This window comes from Lissotriton helveticus, chromosome 1_1, assembly GCF_964261635.1.
Source record: "Lissotriton helveticus chromosome 1_1, aLisHel1.1, whole genome shotgun sequence".
Lineage (NCBI taxonomy): Eukaryota > Metazoa > Chordata > Amphibia > Caudata > Salamandridae > Lissotriton > Lissotriton helveticus.
In genome coordinates this window covers 388,744,511-388,772,322 of record NC_136057.1, presented here as the reverse complement: position 1 = coordinate 388,772,322, position 27,812 = coordinate 388,744,511, and the positions used below count along the sequence as shown (strand labels likewise).

The window sequence follows — 27,812 nt, the reverse complement described above, 5'->3', positions numbered from 1 at the left end:
AAAGGGAACATAAAAAGAAGAAGTAAAATCCCTCTTCATGAGGAAGAGATGTAAACTAAGGGAAGGCATGGAATGCCACAAAATGGCTGCGCAGCATTACAGTAACTTGAAAGCAGTTGATGGTTTGCAGCTTTACCGGTCATGGACCATGGGGAGATGAGATAGGTTGCTTTTATATTGTTTCAGGGCGGACACTATTCAGTATTTGTTTAGTTATCTTCTGGGATACAGTAGTGCATCTCAACTGGGTGCCTGCCCTTGTGGGGGTATTTCCAAACACATTTTGCTGCATTTCTTGTTCTTTTGCCAATCTTGTATGATTTTTAACAAACAGTTCGTAAAACCATTGTTAAAGAAGGGAGGTTTGGCTCAATGCAAGGTGGTCCTCGTATACATGCAGTTATTATGCTGCAAGCATGTCTGTTTCTGCAGTTGCCTCTTTTTTTTTTATTTACTGCTCATTCAAAGAAAAGCATGTTTTACTGTACTTGATGATTACATTTAAAAGTACTTTAAGTGAATTTGAAGAATTTATTGTATTTATCTATTTGCTATGTATTTTAACTTGTTGTTATGTATACCTCCGGTATGCGAATAAAGAACATGGATTCGACTGGAAGTTAAGGAAAGGATTGCCTTCTTCCCTGGGAGCGCTCACCAATGTCGTTGATCAGCATGACCTTGGTGTTGGCTGGGATGTGCTGCATGTACATCGCCTTCTGCTCGTCCCCGAGCAGGAAGTCGTGGTGCCCCGAGGAGTCCAGCTTCGACGCTGCAGCCGTCAGGTCAAAGAGATGGAACCAGCCCTCGGCGCTCACAGCCACAACGAAGTTCTGTAGGAGGAAGTCACATGACTTAAGGAAAAGTAATAACTGGACAGATCTGGGGCCGGACAGGATAAGCACTGGTTTGTATCATATGGAATAGCTACAAAAAACAAAAAAACACAGGCTGGCGTATGACGGGAAGAAAGAGTGAGAAGAGGAAGGTGTAGCGTGACATACAGAGAGGAGCAGCACAAGAAGCTGCTGCTTAAAGGCAGATTTTTAGTTTTCATTAATTTGAAGTCAAAGTCAAATTTATTCAAATGTTCGGTCTTTTAAAACCATTACACTATATAATATCATCACATTACTTAAAACATCCAATATAACATCCAATATAAAAAAATAGAATCTTCGTTCATTATTCTACACTTCGTAAAAGCAAAGACCTATCCAAAAAGTGCTGCTCCACAACATTATCCTCATCTTAAAAACCATCATCATAAAACTGTATATCAAATTGTTTGGTTTTCTTCTACAATTCTTTCTAATTCCTTTAGATACAAATTCACGAATTTAACCCCCCTACGGGCCAGCGGAATCAAAGACACACCCAGTTTTCATTAATTTGGGTTACTTTCTTTTTTTCCCATTTTATTTTAGGGTTCTCGCTCTGAAGTAGCATAAACAGGTTGCAAGGCTTTATAAAAAGTAAAATGAACAATTGATCAGCAATTAATAAAACAGAAAGTTATTAGACATTTTGTTACAACAGTCTACACCTACATCAAAAATATAAATAGGCCGTGTTGAGAGCATTTCAAAGCATTCACTGGCAGGGGCTTTTTCTGGCATAGACTCATCTTATGCTATATGTCACAGTTAAGAAATGTACAGCTTTTTTGTGCACTGTCCCGGCAAGATCTTTGCATTCACTTTCTGTCTTCCCGGTTGCTTCTTTTCACCAATTTGTTCTCTGATCTCATTTCAATACTTTATTTCGGCTTCTAGAACCATAAAAGTTCACATCAAAACGCACAATTTAAAAATACATTAAATGGGTAATTCAATCCAATTAAAAATTAAGTTAAGAACAATAAGACATCATAAACATCGGGCCAGAGAGCATTTTAACAAAGACTTAGACCCCATCTAAAGTGCATTCTCTGATCTCTCTTTAGGCTACATCCTGGTCTCCCTTCTTCCCCGACCTTCCCACACAATTTATGTGATACCCTCTTGGCCTCTCTTTGTTTAACCCTCACCATCCACCCTTTGTTACCTACAGATCCAAGTACGTTTATGGTAATTTTTTACCCTCCCTACTCAGCTTTACCTCTTTTCCTCTCTCTGCTATTACATCCCTTCCAACAACACGCAGGTATTAATCTTGCATTTCAGGCACTGCAAGAAAAGCTCAAATTACTAAGCATCTATGGTTGATTGTAAGCGATGCCCTAAATCTCAGCCGGTTATTGTATTCTGCAGTGCGCCAACATCATTCAATGGACTCCACAGCACTCATAATGAAGCAAAAGGAGACATAATAAATAAAATTAATGAAATACCACCATTTGTTGAGTGCACAGCTACCTCAAATACCACACGGTATTCTCTATCGTACTACCGCTCTCATTTACCATCTATTATAAGCAGGTGAAATCTGGTTAAAAAAAATTGCATCCCAGTACCCATTTCCTGGAACACTTGGTTAGTCATGATTTGGTGTCATGATATCCCACCGGGGGTTTTCACACCCTTCCCTCGAATTTGTAACCAAGCCATAAGAAAGACCAAATATATCCCCTTTCTACTGCTCCATAAATCCGATAGAAATGAAACTACTACAGTAACGGAAATTTGAACTATTAAGTACCACTATAATCACGAAACCCAAAGTATATTTACAGTAGCATTAAACTAACTTACAGAAGGACAGATGCTCTTTGCAAAATCTTAGAGGTTCACAAAATGTTGTAGCTTGGTTATCACTGTCCTCGAAGACAGCACACCTGCACAACCACTATTGGTCCGGTCACTTGAGGATGAACGAGTCATGTGATCTTGACACATACTTCTTGCACACCTTCTACACTTTACTCTGAAGTACCATGGGCACCTTGCACATGTTCAATACTCTAGCACCATAGAACACCACAACACCACCACTAACGTGTTCCACTCTGTTGGAACTAGTAAAACGCCTTACACCCTTATGTCTCAAGCCATTTTTCTTCAGTATCACATAATTCAGAACAACTTCAGCCTTCCATCTTCATCCACATACTTACTCTGGATCACTAACCTTATACCCGCCACATAACCCTCTTCTTCCTTAACATCGATTCTTTTTTCAACAGACTAGGTACGCTGCCTCTCAGCATCACAAATGGAGACAACCGCAGTACTCACACGAGATTTAGTTGATGTCCCTCGACATGACCTTCAAAAGTTTTCTTCAGGATGTACAGTTTAACATTTGCATCAGTAATTGGTAGAGCCCCTTCTACATCTATTCCATGAAATAAGTAGATCAGGTGAGGTCAGAGGCACACTGGCAGAAGCGATTATTGCTGTACTCCCCAAAGATGGGAAAGACCCGTCCCTCCCAAAAAATTATAGGCCAATTTCACTGATTAATATAGACTGTAAAATCCTGGCTATGATACTGTCCGCCCGCCTCCAGAAGGTCCTCCCCCAGCTAATCCATCCCTCTCAAGCAGGCTTCCTTAAAAATAGGTTGTCCAGTGACAACACGAGGATTCTGGCACACGTACTAGAAAAGGCAAAACTACTAGGCACACCCACAGCAGCGATAACACTTGATGCTGAGAAAGCCTTTGACAAGGTTGATTGGTCCTTCCTTAAAGCAGTCCTTCACAAGTTTAACTTAGGGGAAACTTTCTCAAAACTAGTAATGTCCCTATATTGCTGTCCCTCAGCGAGAGTTAGAGCTGGTGGCTCTTTCTCTTCTGCCTTCTGTCTGAAGCAGGGAACAAGACAAGGATGTCCCCTGTCTCCCTCACTTTTCTTATTGGCAATCGAACCATTTTTACATCATATAAGGGAGGATCCAAAAATTGCGGGCATTACATTTGGGGACTGTACCGTTAAATTAACTGCGTATGCAGATGATGTACTAGTTATGTCTGAGAGAGCTGAGGAGGCTATACCTGCGCTTATGGCTGACATTGAGGAGTTTTCCAGAGTGTCTGGGTACAAACTTAACAAGGACAAAACAGAGGTCAAGCTCCTGAACAATATTGGTGGTAAAGGAATTGTTGGGGACTCGGGTCTTACATGGCAGCCTAAGTGCTTTAAATATCTGGGCTTAGACTTCACTAAAGATTTGGTAACCACCCTGAAAATAAATGAGGACCTGATTCTTAAAAAGATTTCCACGCTACTCGAAGGTTGGTCACCAAAATTCCTCTCCTGGTGGGGCAGAGCGGAGACGCTCAAAATGATGTCTACCCCGTTGGTTAACTATCTGGCCAGTATGCTCCCAATGACATTCTCGAACAACTTTGTTACTAAGGTAGATCAATTGTTTGGTACTTTCCTATTGCGAGGTAAAAAAGCTAGAATTTCGTTAAAAAAGCTGCAATTAGCCAAAGATAGAGGAGGCCTGGGTCTGCCTTCATTCCAGAACTACCAGACAGCCTTTCTTTGCAAACAAGGAGCTCAATGGTTGACAAAATCACCACTCTACACACCAATTTGGATTAACATAGAGGAATCGCTACTGAACCATGCCCCTCTTGAAACCCTACTCACTATGGACCTATCGCACTTACCACATTCCAAATATATACTATTAAATACTAGGAGGGCTCTGCTTAGGCTTGATCAGTCACATAAAACTAAGTTGGTCTTCGCTAAGTCATCCTTTATGTCCCTTTGGAGAAATCCATATCTCAAACACAAGGGCAGTACACTCTCCTGGGACTCATGGTCCGAGAAGGGCATTAACTTGGTGGGAGATCTATACGAGGGGGGGACACCACTCCCGTTCTCGATCTTACAGCAGAAGCATGATCTTACTCCGATGGACTTTTATGATTTCCTGAAAATTAAAGCGATACTAACTGCACGTAATTTTTCTCCCTATACTCCATGGTTAATGACTCATATCCCGCGTCTCATATCTGCGGGCCATTTCGTGTCTAGGGTGTATAAACTTTTATTGCCCCTACCAAAGAAAACTCACAGAATGGTGGAGCTGAAGTGGGAAGCTGAACCGAACCTTACAGGCATAGAGTTTGACTGGGAATTGATTCATAAGACGGCTCTTACCCACAAAGTCTCACCCATTCTATTCCAAACAAAGTACATGCTAATAAATAGGGCATTTTGGACCCCGGATAGGCTCTTCAAGTGCAAGTTACGGGACTCACCTATATGCTGGAACTGCCACTCAGGGTTGGGGGACCTTGCACACATGCTATTCAACTGTCCTTCTTTAAGTATATACTGGGGGAATATATTTGAATGCATTCACTACGTATTCAAAATAAGACCTGTACAGGACTTTGCCTATGTTATTATGGGGGCAGTGGATCCGCAACTGCCAAATGACCAAGACCGCCTGCTTTTGGACTTAATGTTAACATTGGCATGCAAAGTAGTACTATGCAAGTGGAAAAGTGCGAAGGAGGTACACTTCAAAATTTGGAAGGAGTGGCTATCATTCTTGAGAGGAGCCAATAATCCGGCGCTACAGGCAGCTACTTGGAAACCGTCCAACAGGAAGCTTTGGAGAGCGCTAGATGCATCCTCATTTCACTATGAGCCACCCTGAAGAGTAGTATGTAATTCTGTTAATTGTCCTGTGGTACTGAAGAGCATATCTTCTGTAATCTATTAGAGCCCATGCAGCCACCTTTACCTACTGAGTGTTATGTATGTACCTGTACCGCGAAGATGCAAGCTGAGTCGATTTACTCTATGTTATTGTCATTTTATTTTCCTTTCTATGATCGTCTATCAACAACTGACTTGATAATGTCTGTAACGGAAGACTTATTGTAATGTCTTTTTTTTTTTTCTTTGTTTATTACTTCAATAAAAATGACTTGAAATAAAAAAAAGTAATTGATCATTAACCACCATGTTGAAACCCTCCAGTAGCCAGTTAATCTTTGGTTGACATATTTAAATTTCACATACCGAATACCCATGGACTTTAAATATCTTATCATCACTCCAAAGAGAAATTGGGACCCAATACTGGCTATAAGCTCCTCTGGATAGCTTCCAGTTAAATACATCACAAACAACGCCACTTGCAATCTTGGTGCTCACAGTCTTCAAAATCCTTACCTCAGTCCTCCCAGTGGTATATCATTCATTCTCTACTCCTGCTTGCGGAATGACCACAGCACTAAAATGTATCCCACAATGTTGAGCCTACCTGCTCTATGACTGAGCAGGAGCCTCCACTGCTCTCACTAGACACGCTTTGGTAAACTAAGATTTGTTGCATAGTTCACACACAATGCAGTGTGGTACATGATGTTTGACAGATATTTATCTTAACATACCACCAGAAATCCTCTTGAATATGGCTGAATTAGCAATTCCCCTTATAGCATGGATGCCAATGTGACCTTCCTAAGCTAGTTCTAGAATCGTATGAAGTATTGTGAAGGGATTGCCAGTAATCACATTATCATAACCAAATACCATCAATGGACAGTCATTAGCCTCATGCCAATGTGCTCCTTCTTCCACACACAAACTCTTCCTGTGAGGCCAACCTGCCTTACTCAACACTTGATCTTCTCCACTATGTCACCACGCCTGTTCCAACACTGCTCATTCAAAACAATTTCCATCCGACTGACAATGCACTCATTATCCTCATCACTATCAAACCTTGTGTTACAATCTGTCTCTTCTTTATAGGCAAGCATGTTAAGAAATTAATTGGCAAGGACATTCTCTAAACCATGCACAAACTAGCATTTATAATAATACTCCTGCTACGTATATCGCTGCTTTCTAATCCTGAAGTACCACGTCCTCCACCACTGGTACTGGACAGATCAACCAAAGATTTATGGATCGTCAGACATGGGGTATAAGTTTATGAGCTGGAACGTGAGGGGACTAGGCACGTGTACTAATAGATATAGAGTCCTTTCTTTTCTTCGTAGACATGGAGTCTCAATTGCATGCCTTCAGGAGACCCATCTTGCAGATGAGGGAGCACAGAAATTGGGAAAAAAGTGGTGGGGACAGGTATTCCACTCATCCTTTTCTACATATAGTAGAGGGGTACTGATTTGGGTGACACCTGGTGTTCCGTTCGCTATCCAATATGTGGAAGCGGACATTCACGGTAGATATCTGCTTCTTAGGGCGGAACTGGATGGTAGGGAAGTGGTATACTGAACACCTACGCACCCAACACGGATGACCCTGTCTTCTTCCAAGCCCTTCAGGACGTCCTGATTCATGATCTGGAGGCCCAAGTCCTTTGGTTCGTGGACTTCAATTGTGTTCTTGACCCTGTCCTGGATAGGTCTCCACCCAGAGAGGGCACAAAACCCCGTATGACTGCACAGCTTAGGGAGGTCATGGCGAATATAGGGGCGGTGGATTTTGGCGCCAGAAACACCCGATGCAGAAAGTGTATACCTGTTTCTCCACCACCCATAACACGTACAGTCGCCTAGATAGTGTCTTAGTGGCGAATGCTGAGCTTAATATGTCCGTTGAGGTTACCCACCAGGCTCGGTTTTTATCGGATCATTCTCCGGTAGCCTGCAGGGTGCAGTGGGGAGCCCCGGTCTCCTGTCCTCGGAGGCTGCCGGTGGATATTCTTCGGGATCAGGTGGGGAGACACCATGTGGAAACAGCCCTTGATGATTATGTGGACCTTAATTGGGAGGAGGGAGGCATTTCCCTGGCCACCAAGTGGGAGGCCCTGAAGGCGGTGGTGAGGGGAGCCTGCATGGGAATCACCTATGGAGTCCGGAAGCGGCGGAGGATACTCTTTTAAATGCCCAAACCTCAGCGGCCCCATACGCCCTGCAGAGGGAGGAAGAGCAGATTGTCTGAGCTCGGGTACATGATATTCTTGACCGGCTCGACAAATACACCCTGAGCCAATATAGACAGCGCCTTCATAGAGAGGGCGACAAGTCAGGGCGTCTCTTGGCTTGGATCCTTTAGAAGGAGCTGGCTCCGGAGCGTATTGTAGCCTTGCGAGACCTAAACGGGGACATGGTCCACTCGGAACGGGACATCCTCGGGGTTCTCCAGTTCCACTTACAACAAGTGTATACCGCAGACCCAGATATTTCTGAGGCCTCTTATCTCCCTTATCTACAGGGATTGACCCTGCCGACCCTCTCTGAGGCAGCTCGGGAGGAGCTAGATGTGGCCCTAACGCTATGTGAGGTGCGTACAGCTCTGGCCCACCTGCCGCGTGCAAAGTCGCCCAGGAGCGATGGATTTCCACCGGAATTTTATCATGAGTTCGGGGGTACACTGTCTTGTCTCCTCTTACAAGTATTTTTCGAAGCGTTCGAGAAAGGGGCTCTCCCATAGAGAGAGGAAGTAGAGAGGAAAATTGCATGATCCTCAAACCGGGGGGAGGGGAGAAACATGACCCTTCATCGTATCGCCCGATTAGGATGATTAATGCGGACGCGAAGGTCTTGACCAAGCTATTGGCCACCCGTCTGGCACCTTATATGGCGCATCTGGTCCACCCGGATCAATGTGGGTTTATTCCTGGGCGCAATACAGCCATGAACCTACGGCGCTTGATTCACATTCAACACGAGGTACAGGGTAATGAGGAACAGACGGTACTGGTTTCCATCGACCTCGCCAAAGCGTTTGATACGGTCGATTGGGGATATTTGCAGGAGGTCCACCGAGCGGTGGGTTTGGGCCCCAATTTTTGCCGTTGGATTTGTATCCTATATACGGCCCCTCGGGCCGGGGTACGACTGGGAGCAGCGCGATCGGAAGAGTGGCAGTTGGGACGGGGTACACGACAGTGGTGTCCCCTCTCGTCACTACTTTTTGCCCTGGCTATAGAGCCCTTTGCCGTTCGGATTCGCTCTGAGATGTCGGAATGGGGCATACCGGTGGGAGACGCATGTAATGTTATTTCTCTGTACGCAGATGACGCCTTGTTTTATTTGAAAGCCCCGAGAGAAGTGCTCCTGATATTGTTGAAACACCTGGATCGGTTCATCGAGGCGTCGGGTTTGAGGCTCTAACGCAACAAGATCCTGATCTTTCCGCTGTCGGGTTTTGAGCCGGTGCCCCTGGAGGATTTGCCGGAGCTAGGGCTGCGCTGGGAACGAGAGGGCTTTCGGTATTTAGGTATTCAAGTGGCCTCAACAGAGACACAATTAATGGCCCGCAATATTGATCGGGTGATTAAGTCCCTGCAGCAATCAGTGTCCTTTTGGAATACCCTGCCGCTATCGCTGATGGGCCGACTGGCCGTGGCCAAAATGGTAATGCTGCCCAAGACACTTTATGTCCTCCAAAATACGCGGGGTCCTCTCCCACCTAGGATTTTTCAGACCCTGAACACGCTGCTCACATCCCTGCTTTGGGAGGGTCGGCGCAGCAGAGTGGCTCTTCATACTGTTGTGCACTCCTACGAGGAGGGAGGCCTAGAAGCCCCGCGCTTTGACTTGTATTATTGCGCTGCGCAGCTGCAGCCGGCGGTCAGATGACTTGTGGACGCGGACGTCTGGGAGACGCGACTATTGGCCGGCAGAGCAACGGTGCAGGAGTTGCAGGTGGCTTTGATGCAGGGAAACGGCCAAAGAAACGTTGCCATACATTGAACGGCACACGGCAGCCATTTGGCAACAATTTATAGAAAGAGTCTTGCGTTCAGCGCCCTTTCATAGGGAACTTCCGGTCTAGATACTGGCCCCCATGGTGGCAATGGAACAACATCAGTCCTGCCAAGCGTCACGCATCAGGTGTGACGCTCACGCATTTCAGTGCGGTGTTCCGCATCACCGCACTGAAATGCATTGTCACGCATTTTGACACCTGCCAGGCGCGCCACCAGCGCGCCTGGCATGTGGCAAAATGCCCGGGCTCTCTGCTGCTCCGAGAGAGAGACGTGCTGCTTGTTGAGCTCAGTCAGAGTTCCTAAGTAGTTAAAAGATCTGCGGCGCGCTCTGCTCTGTGGAGCGGCTGCGATCGCTACAATGTAACTCTGCAAACAATGAATGCGGGCAATAGGTTGTGGCGCCAGCGCGCCGCACTCAGACTCACACTGCTCTAACTACGGGCGGGGAGGAGGGGGCTGCCCTCTTAGTCTATTCTGTGCTGGCAATCACCGTGGCACTATGGGGGTCGGGATTAAAATCCGGATGTCATGTCCGGGAGGAAGTAGGCAAAAGCGGCGGGGGAATCCGAATGTGGAGTGCACTGCAGGCAGCACGAGACTAGAGTCTCTCTCATGGCCGCCTGCCGTCGCGCAAGAGGGGGAATGAATGATCAATTGCGGCGGGCAGCCATCTACGCCACCTTGACCTGGCAGCTTAGCCGGTGTTCTAACTAGCTGATCTTCCGACAGTCATCTCTGGCCAGGACTGCGAGCGGCCGCGCCGGGGGCCGAGGTGTTGACTCGAGTGTGGCCAGAAGCTGCCTGGATCATGAAGACAGGCAGAGTGCACATCGTGGCGTTGCAGCAGTGCAGTAATTGTCCAGCAGTCGGGTCGTCACTCTATAAGTAAGTGAAAGTCCACGACGGTGTCACTTTCGTATAGCTTGCATCGGCCAATTGCTGTCGGCTCGTTCTCATTTCAGTAAAGTAAACTGATTTCCTAGGCCTTCACTGATAACAAGCCTTTTCATGCATAAATAGCAGATTTTACCCCTGAGACAAGGATGTTACAGGTTGCAGCTTTCCCTCCTGTTGCTGTTCCACTGCCATCCGCCGCCAGTCTCGAGACAGCAGGTCAGTAAATATATGGGGTGATTATTTAAGTCTATTTGTGGGCCTGTTGGGTCTGTTGGGCCTGTTGGGCGTGCGTGGGTTAAACTCATGATTTTTGTTCTGATCAAAATTAATTATGGCAGCAAGCCTAAATGGACAGAGAGTGCAACTTATGCAAAACACGTCTCCTTCAGCTTTGTCTATACTGGCTGATACAGCAGAGTTACTTACTTAAGATGAACAATGGTGCCTCAACTGTTTTTATTTAATCAACTCACAAAGCGGTTTTCAGGAGTTTTGCATTAGTGTCAAGTATTTTTTAAGCCTTCTCACTTCTCAATAGTTTGAAGAATCTTGTATTTTAGCTTTTTCAATATCATTATCAGTTTCACTCATTTGCAGTTCAATGCCACTCAGAAGTGCATTGAAACAATGGAAATGTCATACACAACCAATCTGAAAACTTGGAGGTGATGGTGTAAGTCATGATCTCCCTCCGTTGCACAGACTTCCTATGCTGTGAAAATATGCCTTTCCTGGCGCAGTCACTTTGTTCAAATGGGTGTAATTTATGATATGTATATGTTTCTATCGTCTACGTTGCTTGATTTTGCTCGCAAAAAAGTGTCACTCATAGTTGTTGAAATGTCACTCATAAATTATGAAAATGTCACACATAGCAATCTGAAACCTTGGCAGCTATGCAACATATGTCCTTCCGTAAATGGAAAGAGGGGGGCTGTGAGGTCCTGGCCGATCTATATTCTACTGAGACCTTCCTGACATATGAGCAGGCAGAAGAGGCCTTTGTTCTTAATAGAGGACAGCGGCAGGGGACGCAGACTAATCTCCCTGCTAAACGCAGCTATGAAATGAGACTCCTGGGCGGCCTGGGAAGCAGATTTGGGCTCGCCGCTGGACCAGGGACAGCGCAAGCGCATAGGGGCTCGGACGAGCAAAGTATCATGTAATGCGCGCTTTAAATTAATACACTTTAACTTCCTGCACCGTACCTACCTCACCCCGATTTTGTTGAGTCGCTATTCGGAGGACGGAGGAGACAGTTGCCCCAGATGTAGAGCGGAGGGGGCGGGCTTCCTGCACTTAGCCTGGGACTGCCCATTAATTAGGTGCTTCTGGGCAAGCGTTGTAGATCACATAATCGCCACGACAGGCCTCCAGATCACGCTAACACCCTTACATTGCTTACTGGCGTTGGTCCCTAAGCCGAGGAAACAGAAACTTTCTTATAAATTACTGCAACTGATGTTAGTGCTGGCAAGGCACAGGGTAGCTACAACATGTATGGGACAGAGGGCCCCAGAGATAACCATATGGCTTAGAGACGTGAGAGAATGGTCCCTAGCCGAAGAAACACATATGCAGAGTACCAGGAGGGATGAGAAATTACAAGAGGACCTGCTTGTCTGGCGCGCCATGTGTATCTCTGGATTAGCAATGAGAGGGCGATCTTCACAGAGCGATTCCGAAGGGACCAGTGGCAAATTATTCTCGGCGCAGGAATCGGGATCTGATGGAGAGGCGGGGGGTGTCTCTTAAGGTTTATTGGACACAGTGCATGGTGCGAAGTCTGGTTATTTCCTCACGATGTTGCCTATTCATTTGTTTGCTTTTCCATGACTCTAAGTATTCCAGGTTAAGGGGGGGGTGGGGGGGGATTTCATTTTGTAACTGTTACATTACAAGAAAAAAAAGATTTATGGATCGTATTTAGGGGTAAATTCAGTTCCCTCGGTGTTTGCTCTAAAATGGTGAGCACCCAATTGGGAAGTAAGTGACTAACATTCACTTACAGAATAAGAAGACTGCCTCACGTACAACCCTACAGGTGTTTGCATCACAACCGCCTAAGCATCTCTCTCTTGTAACAACGCAGCTCCGAGGCCACTACTGCTGGAACCCATGATTATTATACAAAGTCTAGGAATATTTTCATTCTATTCTATACAAGGGTGTATTACAATTATCGGATAGAACAATAATAGTGTGAATGTCATGAGCAGACAATTTTTTGGGGTGTAGTTCCCAATATACTTTCAAGCATCTTGCTTGAAGAGCATTTGGGAAGGAACAAGACAAAGGAAAGACTACATGACTGGTAATGGCGGCTGGGAATGGATCATGAGGTGGAAAAAGTTGTAAAAGATTATTTGTATTGTGCAAACAATGACAAGACAAATAAAACGCACATAGTACCCTTGTCTCCAGTTATAATTCCAGTAGAGCCTTGGAGTAAATTGGGTCTCTTTGATTTAACGGATCATGATTAAAGATATGTCATACTACTGGTAGATTGCACATCAAAGTGGGTAGTCACTAAATATGTGTCTTCAGTAAATACCAGAACAGTTATTGAATTCTTGAGAGAGGAATTCTCTAGGGAAGGTATTCCCAAAAGTCTTGTCACTGATAATGGGGTACAATTTGCATACCAGGAAATGGGGGAAATGTTCTCAAAGAATTGTCCATTGTACACTTCAAGACAGCTCTTTATTCACCTCACGCTAACTGTTTAGCAGAGAGTATGAATAAGACAGTGAAGAGTTGTGCACAGTGGGCTTCTTAATAAGAAATCTCTGAAAAATGTGTTGAGAGAAGTCTGGTGGGCTCATCGGGGTACATCTTGTACTGTGACATCACTATCACCTTTTGCCTCACTTAGAAGTAGGAAGCCTTACTGTAAATGGAACCTAGTTTGGTTGAAATTGAATACTGAAGTAGCGGAACAATTTTCCAGATCTGTATTAGGTTGGATCAGTTGCTACGCGTGGAATGTCAGGTAAGTCATCCCGAGATGTGGGGTACCACGCAGCTGAATGTTCTGGAGTTTGAACAGAACAACAGTTACTTTGGAATTGATCGCTGTCTTGAAGGGTTGGTGGTATTTACTGTAAACTTTAATAAATACTTCAAATTATCAGATGTGGAACCGTCATCCTTATTGGAATGTTCATACAATCTTGACGAACATTTAAATGTCCATACTGTTAAACTTCAGGTGCCAAGCTGCTAAGTTCAATGATGGAAGACTGAAATGCAGGATCTGGTCCCTGAACATGAATAGAATATCCGGGTCTGCACGGAAGACTCTTGTGTGGACGTTCCAATAGATTCGGTAGGTTGGTGAACCACCATTGACTTACACACTCAAGAGCGATTAAGAAACTCCTTGCGTTGTCGCTCGTTAGTTTGACGATGACTGAGAGAACCAGTGGATTGGAGGAACTACATACACAAAGTCATTTAGTCAGATTATCAAAACAGCATTCCTTACAGTGCCTTTATGGTGATAATTGGATTATTAACAGACACATTTCCTGTTTTCTATGTATTGTAAATAAATCCATTTGGGAAAAACCCATTCACAAAAGACATTCATGATTCTCCTGAATTGACTTGCTGAGAGAGTTTGCAACCACATTTTGAAAACCAAGGAAATTAGCTGTTGTGGCTATCTCCAGTTCTCGAGACTGGGATTTGAACTTTCAGCCCCACTGCTTGTTGATGTAATGCATCATTGTTTTTAATTGAATAAGCAGGGATGTTGATTTAAAGCTGGTGGAGAAGGATGAAGTAGGAGGTGGAGCCAGAAAGCACCTCATGCTGGAAACCATGAACTGGAAGCAAAAGCAGGCAGAAGACAGCATTGCCCAGCTGAGACAGCTCAGAATGGTGAGTATGTCCTGGAGAAGTCTGAATCAAGTATATGCCGCAATATCCTCTTCTTCATCTTACGGACCCAGTCCACAGATAATTGGAAAGGCCGGCCAGATGTCATCTTCCTCGACTTTCCTAAACTTTGACACTGACATCTTTTCCTCTCCGATGTCGACAGTTGCCTCAACGGTGAACCAACCCTCTACTGTACGAAAGTGATGACCTACCCTTTTTACTTTGTACCAAGGGGTCCCTGGAAATGATGGAAGAAGATGTGTTGGGGGGGCACTCTCTCACATCCCTCAGATTTTTAAGATGCCAAATTTGAACACTTCTGCTGGTACTTCCTGCAGACCATGTACTCAAATGTTCTTGCTGTCCTTCAATGTCCTCCTGGACATTTCCTTGTAAAATTTAAAGGAGTTTGGATGATGGGAGGAAGGAAGGTACACAATACAGACACTGTGATGGTCTGTTTTGGTCTCTTTTCCCCCACAGGTACTCCACTTCGTAAGACATTGTAGGCATCTTGTGATGAAACCCTATTTTCTTTTTGTCAGAAAACAATGTCAAGTGAAGTTATTTTGAGAATGTTTGAAAATTCTTCCAAAGAGAAAAAGCCTAAAATGGCAGAGCTCGGTGCTCCTGTGATCATGAACCGGAAGCGGAATAAAGAAATGCAACAGCTGCCACTGATAGGGTATCCCCAGTGAATCAACTAAATGTTTGGTGTAATCCATGTCCGCCCTGCACATAACAAATAACATCGGACGCAATGATCTGCATACAACCCAAGTTTGAATCTCTGAATGGCTGACAGAAACTTTCCTTCTTCAAAGATTTACGAAATGCCTACCAGTGGGCATAGGATGCAATGGCAAATATTAATCATCATAAAAGTATTCAACTTATGGTGTGTGTTATATAAATGGTCATTATGTGTATGTCTTGTAGTTGTGTGTTGAAACAGAGTACACCTTAACGACTTATTCTTAAAGTATTAGGCAGATCCATCACTTTTTCAATTTCTGAACAAATTTAAAAGGCTGTTTTTTCAACTTAAAATCTAGGCAAGTAGTTTTTTTAGATTGTGTTTCAGCAGTTGATTACAGACTGGTAGATGTTCAAGCATATGACGGGCTTTATAAATATTTCACCATAGTATCATATGACACCCTTAGCAAGAACCTCAAGAACTACATATAAAATGGCTGCTTGGGTTTGAAGAGTCATACTAAAATACTTTAAACCACTGTACTCACACAGTCACTGCACTCAAAACCAACGCACTCTATGCCAATCTGCTCTGCACCACTGCACTTTATGCCACTTCACTCTAGGCCACTCTACGACACAACACTCTACTCTACTCTACTCTATGACAGGACACTCCACTACACACAACTCCTTCTATGCCACTTTACTCCACTCTATTCTATGACACACTACTCCACACCACTCCATGATACTCCACTCTACAATGCTCTACTCTGTGCCAAGCCACTCTACTACACTCTATGCCACACCACGACAATCTACTCCGCTCTACTCTAAAAATTCTATGCAACACCCTCTACGCCACTCCACTCCACTCTGCTCTACCCCACTTCACCACCTTCTAATCCCTCCACGACACTCCAAGACACAACACTCTCCTTTAGGCCACTAACCTTTAGCGATGCTGAACAGCAGGCACGCTGATGTACAACAGGGCTAAAACATACTGCCACAGCCAATAGCTCTTGCATAGGCGAGACCTATTGGCTTTGCCAATGCTGGTTTCCCTCACCAAAGTAATGGTGGCCAATTTTATACCTCTCAATAATCCTGTTTAGTAGCTTCCTTGTCTTATCCTTCTCAACTCAAACTGTTTCATCAGAAAGTCAAACTACCTCACTAGACTACAAGTATGCATTTCTGAATCTAACTGACCATGTATCACAAGTGCCACACAGCAACAAATATTAACTCCAATTGGGGAAATTGCCTATTTCCTTATTGGTGTTCTTTGCTTTCAATTACTTATGAGAATATAACTTATTCTCTATGCTGAGAAAGCTGTCCAAAATGGCCCACTTTTCAAGTTGCCTTTACTTCGATGGGGCCATGTGACTGTAGTTATCAGCTCATCTGAATCATTAGATCCACAGGAAAACCATGTATCTGTTCATTTTCACCCACATATTGACTACTGAAAACAGCAAACCTTTCCTGGCGAAAGTCTGGGTCAAAATGAGGAATTACTGAATGAAATGGTTCCCAAAATTGCTGATTTATCCAGTAATTCATCAATTCTTAGCAGACGCACAGGGTCCTACTCGGCAAGGGGTGAAATATTCCCACAGAAGTAGTTAACAGTACCCCCAGCATTGGCAATTCTGTGGGAGGGAAATTACCAGCTCATTTTCTGGGACAATTGTCACGAGGGCCAAAGTGTGCAAGGAAAAAGCATTTTCACTCTAAGTCAGAATCAGAAATATGATGCTCACACCGTAATCCTCAAGCACCAAAGGATGCAAGAGGCACACACCGTCTTACCTCATTAATATTCATGAATCAGAAATCCGCTGTACACTATGCACAACAAGAGTGCAGTGTACAAAGCCAGAAAAGGTCTGCAGACCACTGACCCAGCATTAGCGTTTGTAACACATTTGTACAGCGAGCAACAATCATTGAAAAGAAAGGGTTCATAATTCGAGGAGCATGGAGCAGTCCTCAGGGCTGCTGCTTTGACCCCAAAATGTCAGCACTGTCAAAGACACAATGTAAGTAAACAAGGGACCGTTTTCACCTGGTGAAACCAACTGTTGCCAGTAACCACTCAATGCATTGCGACACCAGGAGTTCACCTCGCAGGGGTTTACAATTTGAGCTCTGCCATTCTCAATGACAACTGGGAAGTGTAATGCAACAACAGTGCACTGAGAATTAGACAGCACACAAAGTGATGGGTGTAATGTTTAACTTAATCTCAGCCACTGGCAATTGTTCTGGGCCATATTCCAGTCCATCTTGTATTTTCACCTTGTTTATGCCATTCCAGCCGTGGACCAACCTTATTTAAATTAATCTAGGCCTAACTATGAAAGGGATGTTTCATCTGGAAGTGCTCGGTCCTACCTTTCCTGAAATACAAGCAGTCTGGAATCCCTATCTGCCTTTTTTAGGTCAATGAGGTTTTGCTTGAGTCCTACCATACAGCGAATTATAATACTCCATTTCGAAAGACCAATGTATTGACTTTGCCTCTACACAGAAAATCATTTGATTAGGGAAAATCGTAATTTTCACAACCTGGATCTCAATTACTGGTGCTTGAGGACATTAAATGATTTACACATGTTCGTATTGATTACCCACTTTACCCATACCAATTAAGCACCCTAAAAACTAACTGAGCTCCGTGGACCCCTATCTATTCTAGCCCCCTCCTTATGCCCCTGCGAGCATCTGTCCAAAAAGAAAAGCACTTGTCACCAGCCTTTCCATCTAAGGGGATGGGCACAAAGGAGTGCACCGCCTCTGCCTGGGTAGGTGTGCGCAATACAAGAATCTCCACACACATCTTACCTTTCCTTTGTTGCATACATCTCCCACACCAACACAGGTCAACTGAAACAAGAAGGAAACACGTGTGAGATCTGGAGGAGAGCAGCTGGAAAAGGAGTACAATGGGAGTAGGATTTCAGTTATGTTATTATGGTGCATGAAAGACTTCTTGTAAATAGCGTGATGGCCCTATGTGATAAAAATAATCTATCAGGTTTCAGAACTTTTTCCCATGAATCTCATTATCTTCACATAGAATAGGCAAAACAAACGCATCATGCAGAGCTCCGCCATATACTAAGAGACTACATTGTAAAGTAACTATTCATACATACTGTAGAGTTTTAACCACTCTTTCCTCCTCATAAGTTTACAGACATTATAGTGATATTATTGTTGAAATGTTCTTACATGTATACACCTAAATAAAAACATTTAAATATATAAAACTTTTATTAATGTAGTCTTGTATCCTAAATTAATATATGATTAACTCTAGATAAAATTTGTGTATAAGGCTTTTGCTTGTATTAACAATTGACTATATACATATCCCCCCAAGCAGCAACCAGGAAGTAGCAACACTGAAATAAGACTAACTCGCCCTCAGCAGAAAGGGAAACTGGTCATCCCGAACATTGACAATAACTGACAAAGGACTAACACTGCTGTCTGACTACATACTATTGCGGCAACCATCCTGAACAATTTGCTGAGCTGCAGTAATTGCCAAAAAAAAAAAAAAAAAAAAAAAGGTATTTACATCACCACACACTCGAGTACATTGTTTACCCTTCACATATCTATGTACCTACACCTCCGTGTGATAGAGTCCATACCTTTACTGCAGTATTACACTCCCACGTGTACCTGGATATATCCACCTACACTTAATTCACGCTGCACCTATTGCACCTATCTCACCCTGCTCACTAGCGTCACCTGACGCTTTAAATTGCAGTGGACATATGTTTTTGCCACAATATTTCAGCAGTATTATACGCATAGCTGATTGTTTATATATATAGTTATATACCTATGTATGCTGCTCCCTTCGCCTTTTATGCCTATAATGCACCTAGTTGCTAATACATATTGAGCTCACTCACTAGTGCCTCTTCTGTCCCTGTAACACATGGTCTGCAGCTATCTCAGGTGACCCATGTAACATATTGTCCCACTAGTGCCCTTTCTGACACCTATAACATATGGTCTGCAGTCGCCTCTTTTGACCTATGTAACATACCGTATACAGGCATTGGTATTTTGTTTGCATCCATCTGCTATCCTGCACATCTCCCCTGCTTAATCTCCCACACCCACCCTGCACCTTCCTAACATGGATCACTGCGGCAATCACACATTTAAAATAATCTACCCACCCGCACTCACAAAAAAAGCCGCTAAACGCTTTAAACACAACCTCCTGAGGTCCCACCCTGAAAGACCCTTTGCCGACACCTACTTCTCTCCGGCTAAGGGATCCCTGAACACCGATATCATCTTCCACACCGCACGTAGAGCTCAATGGAGAAAAACCTTCCAGGCCTTGCTCAACGTCTCCACCATCAGGAAATCCGCTCATGGACTATCACTCTCCATCGCTCCATCCAATCGCTTCCCTGGCAGTACAGCCATTACTATTTACAATAACGGGACTGTTCTAATTCAAGCCACAGACAGGAACCTGGAACTACTAGACGACCTGTTCCCCACTTTCAAAGAGCACCTCTCAAATCGGCGGCCCTCCACTAATACCCCAATACAACTGAACCAGAGCTCCTCACGTCCAACTAACGTCTCAGAACGACCCACCGCCTCTGACCCTCACAACGCGACTCTGTGTCCTCCCAATTACCCCTCCAATCTCCCCACCCCCGCCACCCCCCACACCCGTGCCGCACCTAGCTCCCCCACCCGTGTCCTCTCTCCCCCCACTCCCTGCGTCCCCCCTCCTGGCCCCCACTCCTCCCTCATCACCCCCCACCCTACTCTTTGCACTCAAACAACTCATGTCAGACACACCTCCTTCAACATCTCCCCACTCACTCCCTGCACTCCCGCCACCCCTAGCCCGCACTCCTCACTCAACGGCGCCCCTTCCAGTCTCTGCACTCAACGCGCTCCAGACCTACACCCCTCCCTCAACATCTCCCCCCCCACACCCACCCAAAGAAATACTGACATACACCCCTCCCTCGACATCTCCCCCCTCACTCCCTGCACTCCCGACACTCCGAGCCTCCACTCCTCACTCAACGGCGCCCCTTCCAGTCTCTGCACGCAACGCACTCCAGACCTACACCCCTCCCTCAACATCTCCCCCTCCACCCCCACCCAAAGAAATACTGACATACACCCCTCCCTCGACATCGCCCCCCTCATTCCATGCACTCCCGACACTCCGAGCCTCCACTCCCCCCTCATCAGCGCCCCCCGTATGCCCGACACTCAACCCAGGCCAGACATACACCCCACCTTTAACATATCCCCTCCCGCCACTCCAAGTCTCCACCCTTCCCTCAACAGTTCACTCCCTCCCACCCTTAGCCCTCCCTCCACTCCTGGTACCCACTCCCCCCTCAACATCTGTCCCCCCACTCTCACCCCCCAGCACTACACTTGCCCCCCCACAACGACCAGTCTCCACTCGTCCCGCATCTGCCTCACCCCGCCTGTCGCTGATTACCCTGCCAATAACTCTAACCCCACTCCCAACGTCACGCTGGATATAATTATGACCGCCCTCCTCCAAGTGAAAGAAGAGCTTCACTCGCTCAAAGAATTACTCCTCCCGCACCCCTCCCGCACGACCACATGTCAACGAATGAACAACACCCCCCCACATCTTAGGCACCCCTTACATGGGATTTCTATCCCCTCTCGCAATACCTCCAACAGGCCTAAGCGCACTATCAAGACACTTCCGAACCACCCCTCACATTGGACCTCTATCCCCTCTCGCAATACCGCCAACCGCCCCCAGCGCGCTATCAAGACTCTCTCGGACCGCGACATACAAACCCTACTCAGCACATATGTCCCGGCAACCCAAAAGAGCTTAGCCACCACGCACATGTCCATTTCTACGATTCTCTCCAACCCCAGTAGGCACCCCACGTATAGCAACAGAGGCTCTGTTCCCAACAACCTCACCAAAGTCCCTCTCACTACGGAACCCTCCACCTCCCCCTGCACCCCCAGTCTCAAATGCACACTTCTCAACTGTAGGTCGGCCCAAAAACACTCGATGGAGGTCGCTGACCTCATCCGGTCTAGGAACCTTGACCTGGCCATACTAACTGAAACATGGTTAACTGAATCCTCCAATCCTATCATGGACATCCTAGTCCCCCCCAACTACTACATCACTAGACTTGACAGGCCCAACAAGACAGGTGGCGGAATCGCCTGCATTTACAAGAGCAACCTCTCTATTAATAAAGTCACCGCCCCTTCTCTTACCTCCTGTGAATACTTCTGCCTTGATGTCACCAGTGAGAATAAACCTGTATGCTCGTTACACATCATGTACCACCCCCCGGGGGACAACCTCGTCTTCTCCCAACAACTCATGGACACAATATTAATCAACGCAGGACGGCTACACACACAAATTTACCTTGGTGACTACAATCTCCATTGGAATGATGGCAGTGACGCAGTAGTTAACAGCCTCAAAAGTTTCCTTACCGCATCTGACCTCACTCAAATTTGCAAAACTCCGACACACGACAAAGGCTCGACCCTCGACCTGGTCATTTCCAAAGAAGGCACCACTCAACTCGACTCAATACAACCTTGTGACTGGTCAGACCACCATATTATAACATTCATCATCAAGGAAAAGGTAAAACTCATCCCGGTGCAATACGCCATGCCCAAAGTCTGGAAAAGAGACATGAGGAAACTCAATCCAAACTCTCTACCCCCCAACAGCTGCAATCTCCTACTCCCCCCTACCGACACCTCTGATGTGCTGGTCCTAACTGACCACTATCTCAACTCCATGGCCACAATAATCAATGAGGCCGCTCCAATGCAATTGAAAAGAGTATCCACGAAGAAATCCAACCCCTGGTACAACGGGAGTCTCAATGAAGAGAGACGGGCTATGCGATCGGCAGAGCGTACCTGGAGATCAATTCCCTCGACATTGCATCTCAAAACTCTTAGGAAAAAGAGAAATGCATACTTCAGGAAAATAAAACGCTCAAAGTCAGAGTTCTTCAGAATCCAGCTAGACCAAGCTAAAAACCGTCCAAGTAAATTGTTCGAACTAATTCGATCTCAATCTAAGGAACAACCCCCAGCTGTCGACATTATCAGCACTACCCCTTCTTGTGAAGATTTCGCAGCTTTCTTCAACAATAAAACTGACAATATAAAGAGAGACCTCCGCAATGACGCAAGCCTGTACTCAATACCCAACTGCATAACACCCATTGAACTAAAAAACAATGCGACATGGTCATCCTTTGACACCTACTCTGAAGGAGAAATTGGCAGAATACTCAGCACTCTAAAACCATCCAATCACCTCACTGACCCTCTTCCTGCTAACGCCGTAAAAGACTTCATCCCTCTGCTACTCCCACTCTGGACTAAAATTATCAATAGTTCACTACAACAAGGAACCATCCCGGACTCCCTCAAAGTTGGTCAAGTTACACCTTTACTGAAGAAACCAACAGCCGACCCCACCGATCTAAACAACTACCGTCCGATTACCAACATTCCCACTCTCGCCAAGCTGCTAGAAAAATGCGTCCAATTGCAAATGACAAAGCACATAGAACAGTTTGATCTCCTCAACCCACACCAATCAGGCTTCAGAGCAGGGCACAGTACTGAAACCGCTATGACTCACATTATCGACGACGCCATCCAAATGTTAGATCAAAACAATACCTGCCTCCTCATCCTTCTTGATCTCTCTTCGGCATTCGACACAGTGAAACATGAGAGCTTACTCGAACTCCTAAAATCAAGAATGGGCCTATCTGGGACTGTGCTTCGCTGGTTCACTTCCTTTCTTCACAACAGGTCTCAAAAATTCAAGAGCAAAAACCTAATGTCTTCCCCAGTACCGGTATCGTTAGGCGTCCCTCAAGGATCCTGCTTATCCCCTACTTTGTTCAACCTAGTTATGGAACCTCTCACCACTCTGTTACAAGCATCCAATGTACACTTTCACATGTACGCCGATGACACTCAAATATATCTCAAGTTACAATCCCCCAAAGACATCCTGAGTCTGAATTCAACGATCAGAAGCACCCAATCTTGGTTGGCTGACAACCACCTCAAACTCAATGCTATGAAGACTGAGTTCCTCCTAATCTCACCTCCCACGAAAATATCTTCCGCTCAAACATGGCTTAAGCACCTAACAGCACTCAATGTCCAACCGACCATCGTGGACTCAGCTAAATCCCTAGGCATAACACTAGACACAAACTTCAGCATGCAGCAGCATATCAGCAAGGCTACTAAGGGGGCGAACGTCCAAATAAACACCTTGAGAAAACTGAAACCCTTCCTCCCAGCAAAAGACTTCCAAACAGCAGTACAAGCTCTAGTCATCCCTCGCATAGACTATGGCAGCGTGGCCCTCTGCGGCCTCCCCCTAACGACAACTGCACCCCTAAGAGCGTCACTAAATGCGGCAGCAAGACTCATCACTGGATCAAAAAAGCATTCGCATATCTCTCCTGACTTCAAAGCCTTGAACTGGCTGCCTCTGGAAGCCAGAATTCAGCTGAAAATTGCCTGCATGACGCACAAGGCTATACACTTGAAATCACCCAGCTACCTCACTCATAAGTTGACAATCTCAGGTGGGTCCAGAACCACCAGGAGCACGAACAATCTTCTGCTGAAACCGCGAAGATTCCGGAAGGAAAAAACCTACAAACGCTCCTTCTCTGGTATGGCGCCCAGGATCTGGAACGCACTTCCTCCTGAAACAAGACTCATCTCTTCCTCCCTTCTTTTTAAGAAAGAAGTTAAAAGTATCCTTATGGCTAAATACACTTGAACAATTTCGCGTGGTTTACATTATGAACAGTATTACCAGTCTGGCGCTATGATATTGCCTATATATTCCTATGCACGTGTTTATTTACAGCGAGTGGATGGCCGACGCTCCAATTTTGCCTGCTACCTCGTACCTGTACTATACGTTATATGAGTACTATGTTATATATTATATTGGTGCTATGTACATGAACCTGTTGATGACTTACGCTCCAACTATTGTGGAAAAGTAAATTTTGCCATGTTCTGTGTCCCTACGCCTCATCCATCATATGTTATGTGTGCATGACCAATATGCATATGTTATTCCCCATGTCTGATAAAGACGCAATTATAGTTGTGTCCACCTCTAGTATGCTATTTTCCAGTCCTCGTGAATACTACGAATATCAGGCCTATGTAAAGTTACGTTGTCACGTTTCTCAGTGTGCACGTTATTCCATTATAAAGTCCCCGTTTCTAGGCCTCAACAGGGCCCGGACCACAGATTCAGCTCCTGTCTCCTGAAAGCCTCGCTGAGGAGCGATACAGCCCCCACCTGTATCCTCGACCCTTCACTTACTTCCTGCCTCGCAGTGCCCGGTGCAGCTTGGCTCTGCCTCTGAGTCTGCCAAAAGTATGTTATAGTTCCAGTTATCAGTTCAGTCCTCCTCTTCTGCATTCCTAAGCTACTGAACTGCATCAATAGTTTCCGTCATTGTCTAGCCTTCTCGTCTCCACGTTAGAGAAATACTGTATTTAATGGTCATTTAATATTCTTCATCACGCACTACATGTAGAATAATGCATGGTCCAGTCTTAGAATCAAGTTAGCTTTTCCCCTCATGACTTCTAGTTTATATCAACATGTTCCCTAAACATCAGATACCAGATAGGGTTTAGGTACATGTCGCTCCGACCCTCCAGACTCTAGTCTCTGCTCCTAGCACAGAGTTCGTAGCCCCCAGCTTCTCCTAGTAACACGTCATTGCCAGTTTACGCGCACCATTAGGTTAGAGGTCCCGGCTCCTTAGGTAGCCCCCTCCTATGTTTCCGCCCATTCATGACATATTCTGTTACGTTTGCATCACATGTCTATGTATACTCCCAGTTACACCTACTTTTACTGTTATCTCTCGCGACTGCTACGCGTCACGCCTTCTGCTCCACCCACTGTTACGCCTACTGCAATGTAATGCTATGTGTTTGCGCTATGTATATAAGTTGATGTATTGTTATTAAAAAGCTAGCGCGCTCATCCCAGATCAAGCCCCGGCAGCTGCTGGGCCCCAGTTGTCCTGCTGGGTCATCCTATGCAGGTTGTCCTGATCCCGTCCTTATGCTGTAATAAACCTGCAGAAACTCCTACTACCTCGAATCTTGACTCTTATTTTATTGAGCTATCTGTTATTCATTCATTCATCCAAAAATAGATCCGGTATTATTTATTTATATACCACATAATGGCGCCCGAACAGGGACTTGCCCTTTCCCCACGCGTCGGTGAAGCCACGCCGACCCCCTGACCCTCTGCAGTCGTGACGGAACCATACCGTGCACTGGCAGATATTTCTGCTCCAAGTATCCCTCAGGCCCACGGAGGAGACGGAGGAGGCGGTCCAGCATCCGAACGAGACGGTGGAGGAACGCGGCGAGTCCCGACCAGAGCCCAAGCCGAGAGTCCAAGGTCCGAGGTATCCGGAGGCCCACCCGTAACTGAAGTCCGAAGTTCGTCGTCCGTCGTCCAGTCCAGTCCGAGGCCTTCCGTTCCGTGCTGCCCGGTGAGTACCATTGCTGGGGTAGTATCTAGACAGGACCAATCTAAATTGACTCCTGGTCCGTGGGTTGGTGGTGCCCAGACTCACAAACGAAGTGTTCACCTAGGTGGATACGGGTCTTGATGCGTCCCTTTATGGGACCGGTATGTTCCGTACTGTTACAGCAGTGCATCCAGTAATTTTAGTCTGTTCCGTTCTCGAGAAATTCTGTTCTGTTTCTGTTTTCAGTATTCCAGGTAATATTCTGTCCGAACTGTTATTTACAATGTTCTTCATGTATTTTAATGTTGTGGTATGAGTGCGACGTGATTTCGTGTTTATTGTGTATTGTATTGTGTCCAGATTACAGTTCAGTCATGCCTATATTTTCCAAGTTACGTCAGTTAAAAACTAGAAAGGGTTTATTAGAAGAAGCAGTTCCTGTCCCGCCTAGGGACAGTCCAGGTCACTTTATGTATCAGAAACATGGCATAAGCGCCATATTGTATCTAGATTTATGGGTAGAGTATACCAAACAGTTAGAAGAAAAGTATAGATGGCCCGTATCGGGTACATGGGATGCCGAATGTATCATGCGAGTAGAAGAAGCATTATGGAAAAAGAAAGCCAGACAGTCACAGAAAGATGCCATCGAGTTATGGCGTAAGGAAGCTCATAAAAGAACGGAAAAGGAAGTCAGAAAGTCAGAGTTAAGTAGAGAATCCCAAGAACGAGCCCAAGAAAGAGAATTAATCGAGATAGGTGAACAAGTCAAAACCGAACAGTCAGACAGACAGAGGCATGCCCTCATTAAGGGTATGTATCCTCTTCTTGCCGAGGGTGTGCCAAAAGCGACCCCAGAGGCATCCAGTAATTTCCCGCCACCATTAGTTCCGACCAAGCTACGTCACAAACCGACCGCAGCTGATATTTTTATTTCGTCCTACTTGGACGACACAGTCCCAGAATATGCAAATCCTGTTCGCGCTCCGCCAGTCCCTGTAAATCAGGCACTTCCCGCTCCTCCAGACACCGGAGTACCTGTTACGGTACCCCCGGTCCAGTCCGCCATACAAGTCCAGCCCACGTTACAATTACCGACTCTGCCAGGACGAAGAGCCTCAGTCGACGATTCCAGTCTAGGGGCCGCAGGAGGAGGTCTTCCTCAAACCCCGCCGCCACACAAGCGTTTAACATTAGCCGAATTACATGCACAAGCATCACAGCGTACGCCTAGATATCAGTCTGTTGCAGAAATAAGAAAATCCCTTGCCGAAAGTTGCTATGATCCAGTCCCAGGCGAGGATAATATGGTTTTATATTCATTCCGCGTAAGAAAAGTGACCGAGTATCTAGTCACCTTGCCGAATATGAAAGAAGATCTAGACAGAATATATCGTTTCATCCGTACAGGGGATGATCCAGAAAGTATTGGCGAGATTATGTCTCAAAGGAAAGCCGAGATTCAGCTCATGATATTAAAGTTCCTGATCAATTGTCTAATAAGAGAACAAGATTACCCGTCTAAAGATTCCGCCGAAATGAGAATCCTGACAAGGTGGAGTGATAATATAGCCGAGGGTAAGCACAAGACCGTCGGTGCCATGGAGAGTATGTACAAGAAAATCCGTAAAGAGATAGTAAAGATACACGAACAGCGTAAAGCAGCACAAGTAAGCGAGAAAGAAAGTATCTCTGATCCTGAAGAGGAAGACGAGAATTCCGCCAGAATAGCGTATGTAGGAAAATCTAGATTTCCAGATCGCCATTTACGTCTAGAACACAAGTCTATTTTTCATCATCCAGCACCAGAACTAGGTTCTCTAGAACAAGTATTTCAAGCTACCGATCACATTCTGAAATCACGAATCGGTTATAGTGAATTAAGTACCATGCATGAACAAGAACTAGCCCGATCAGCAGTCCGATGGATTACTGATTCTACCACTTTTCCAGACGAAATAGTGGCACAAATGTTTCTGAAACTGCCCCCAGCCGAGCAACGACTGGTGGGTATGTATATGATCTAGCACCTCATTACTCTGTATGAGGGTCAACATTCTGATCCAGGTCCGTTGCATGATATCCTGAACGAGTTACTCCAGTATAGAT

General features: G+C 45.5%; 1 protein-coding gene across 1 annotated transcript in view; it reads right to left on the bottom strand.

Moving 5' to 3' along the window:
- ITFG2 (integrin alpha FG-GAP repeat containing 2) overlaps positions 1-27,812 on the bottom strand; it is a 706,948-nt gene that overhangs the window by 627,022 nt on the left and 52,114 nt on the right. The window contains exons 3-4 of the mRNA XM_078673726.1: positions 17,947-17,988; positions 659-833 (exon numbers count right to left, since the gene is read on the bottom strand). Of these exons, the coding sequence (XP_078529852.1) occupies positions 659-833; positions 17,947-17,988 (217 nt within the window). The remainder of the gene's footprint in view (positions 1-658; positions 834-17,946; positions 17,989-27,812) is intronic.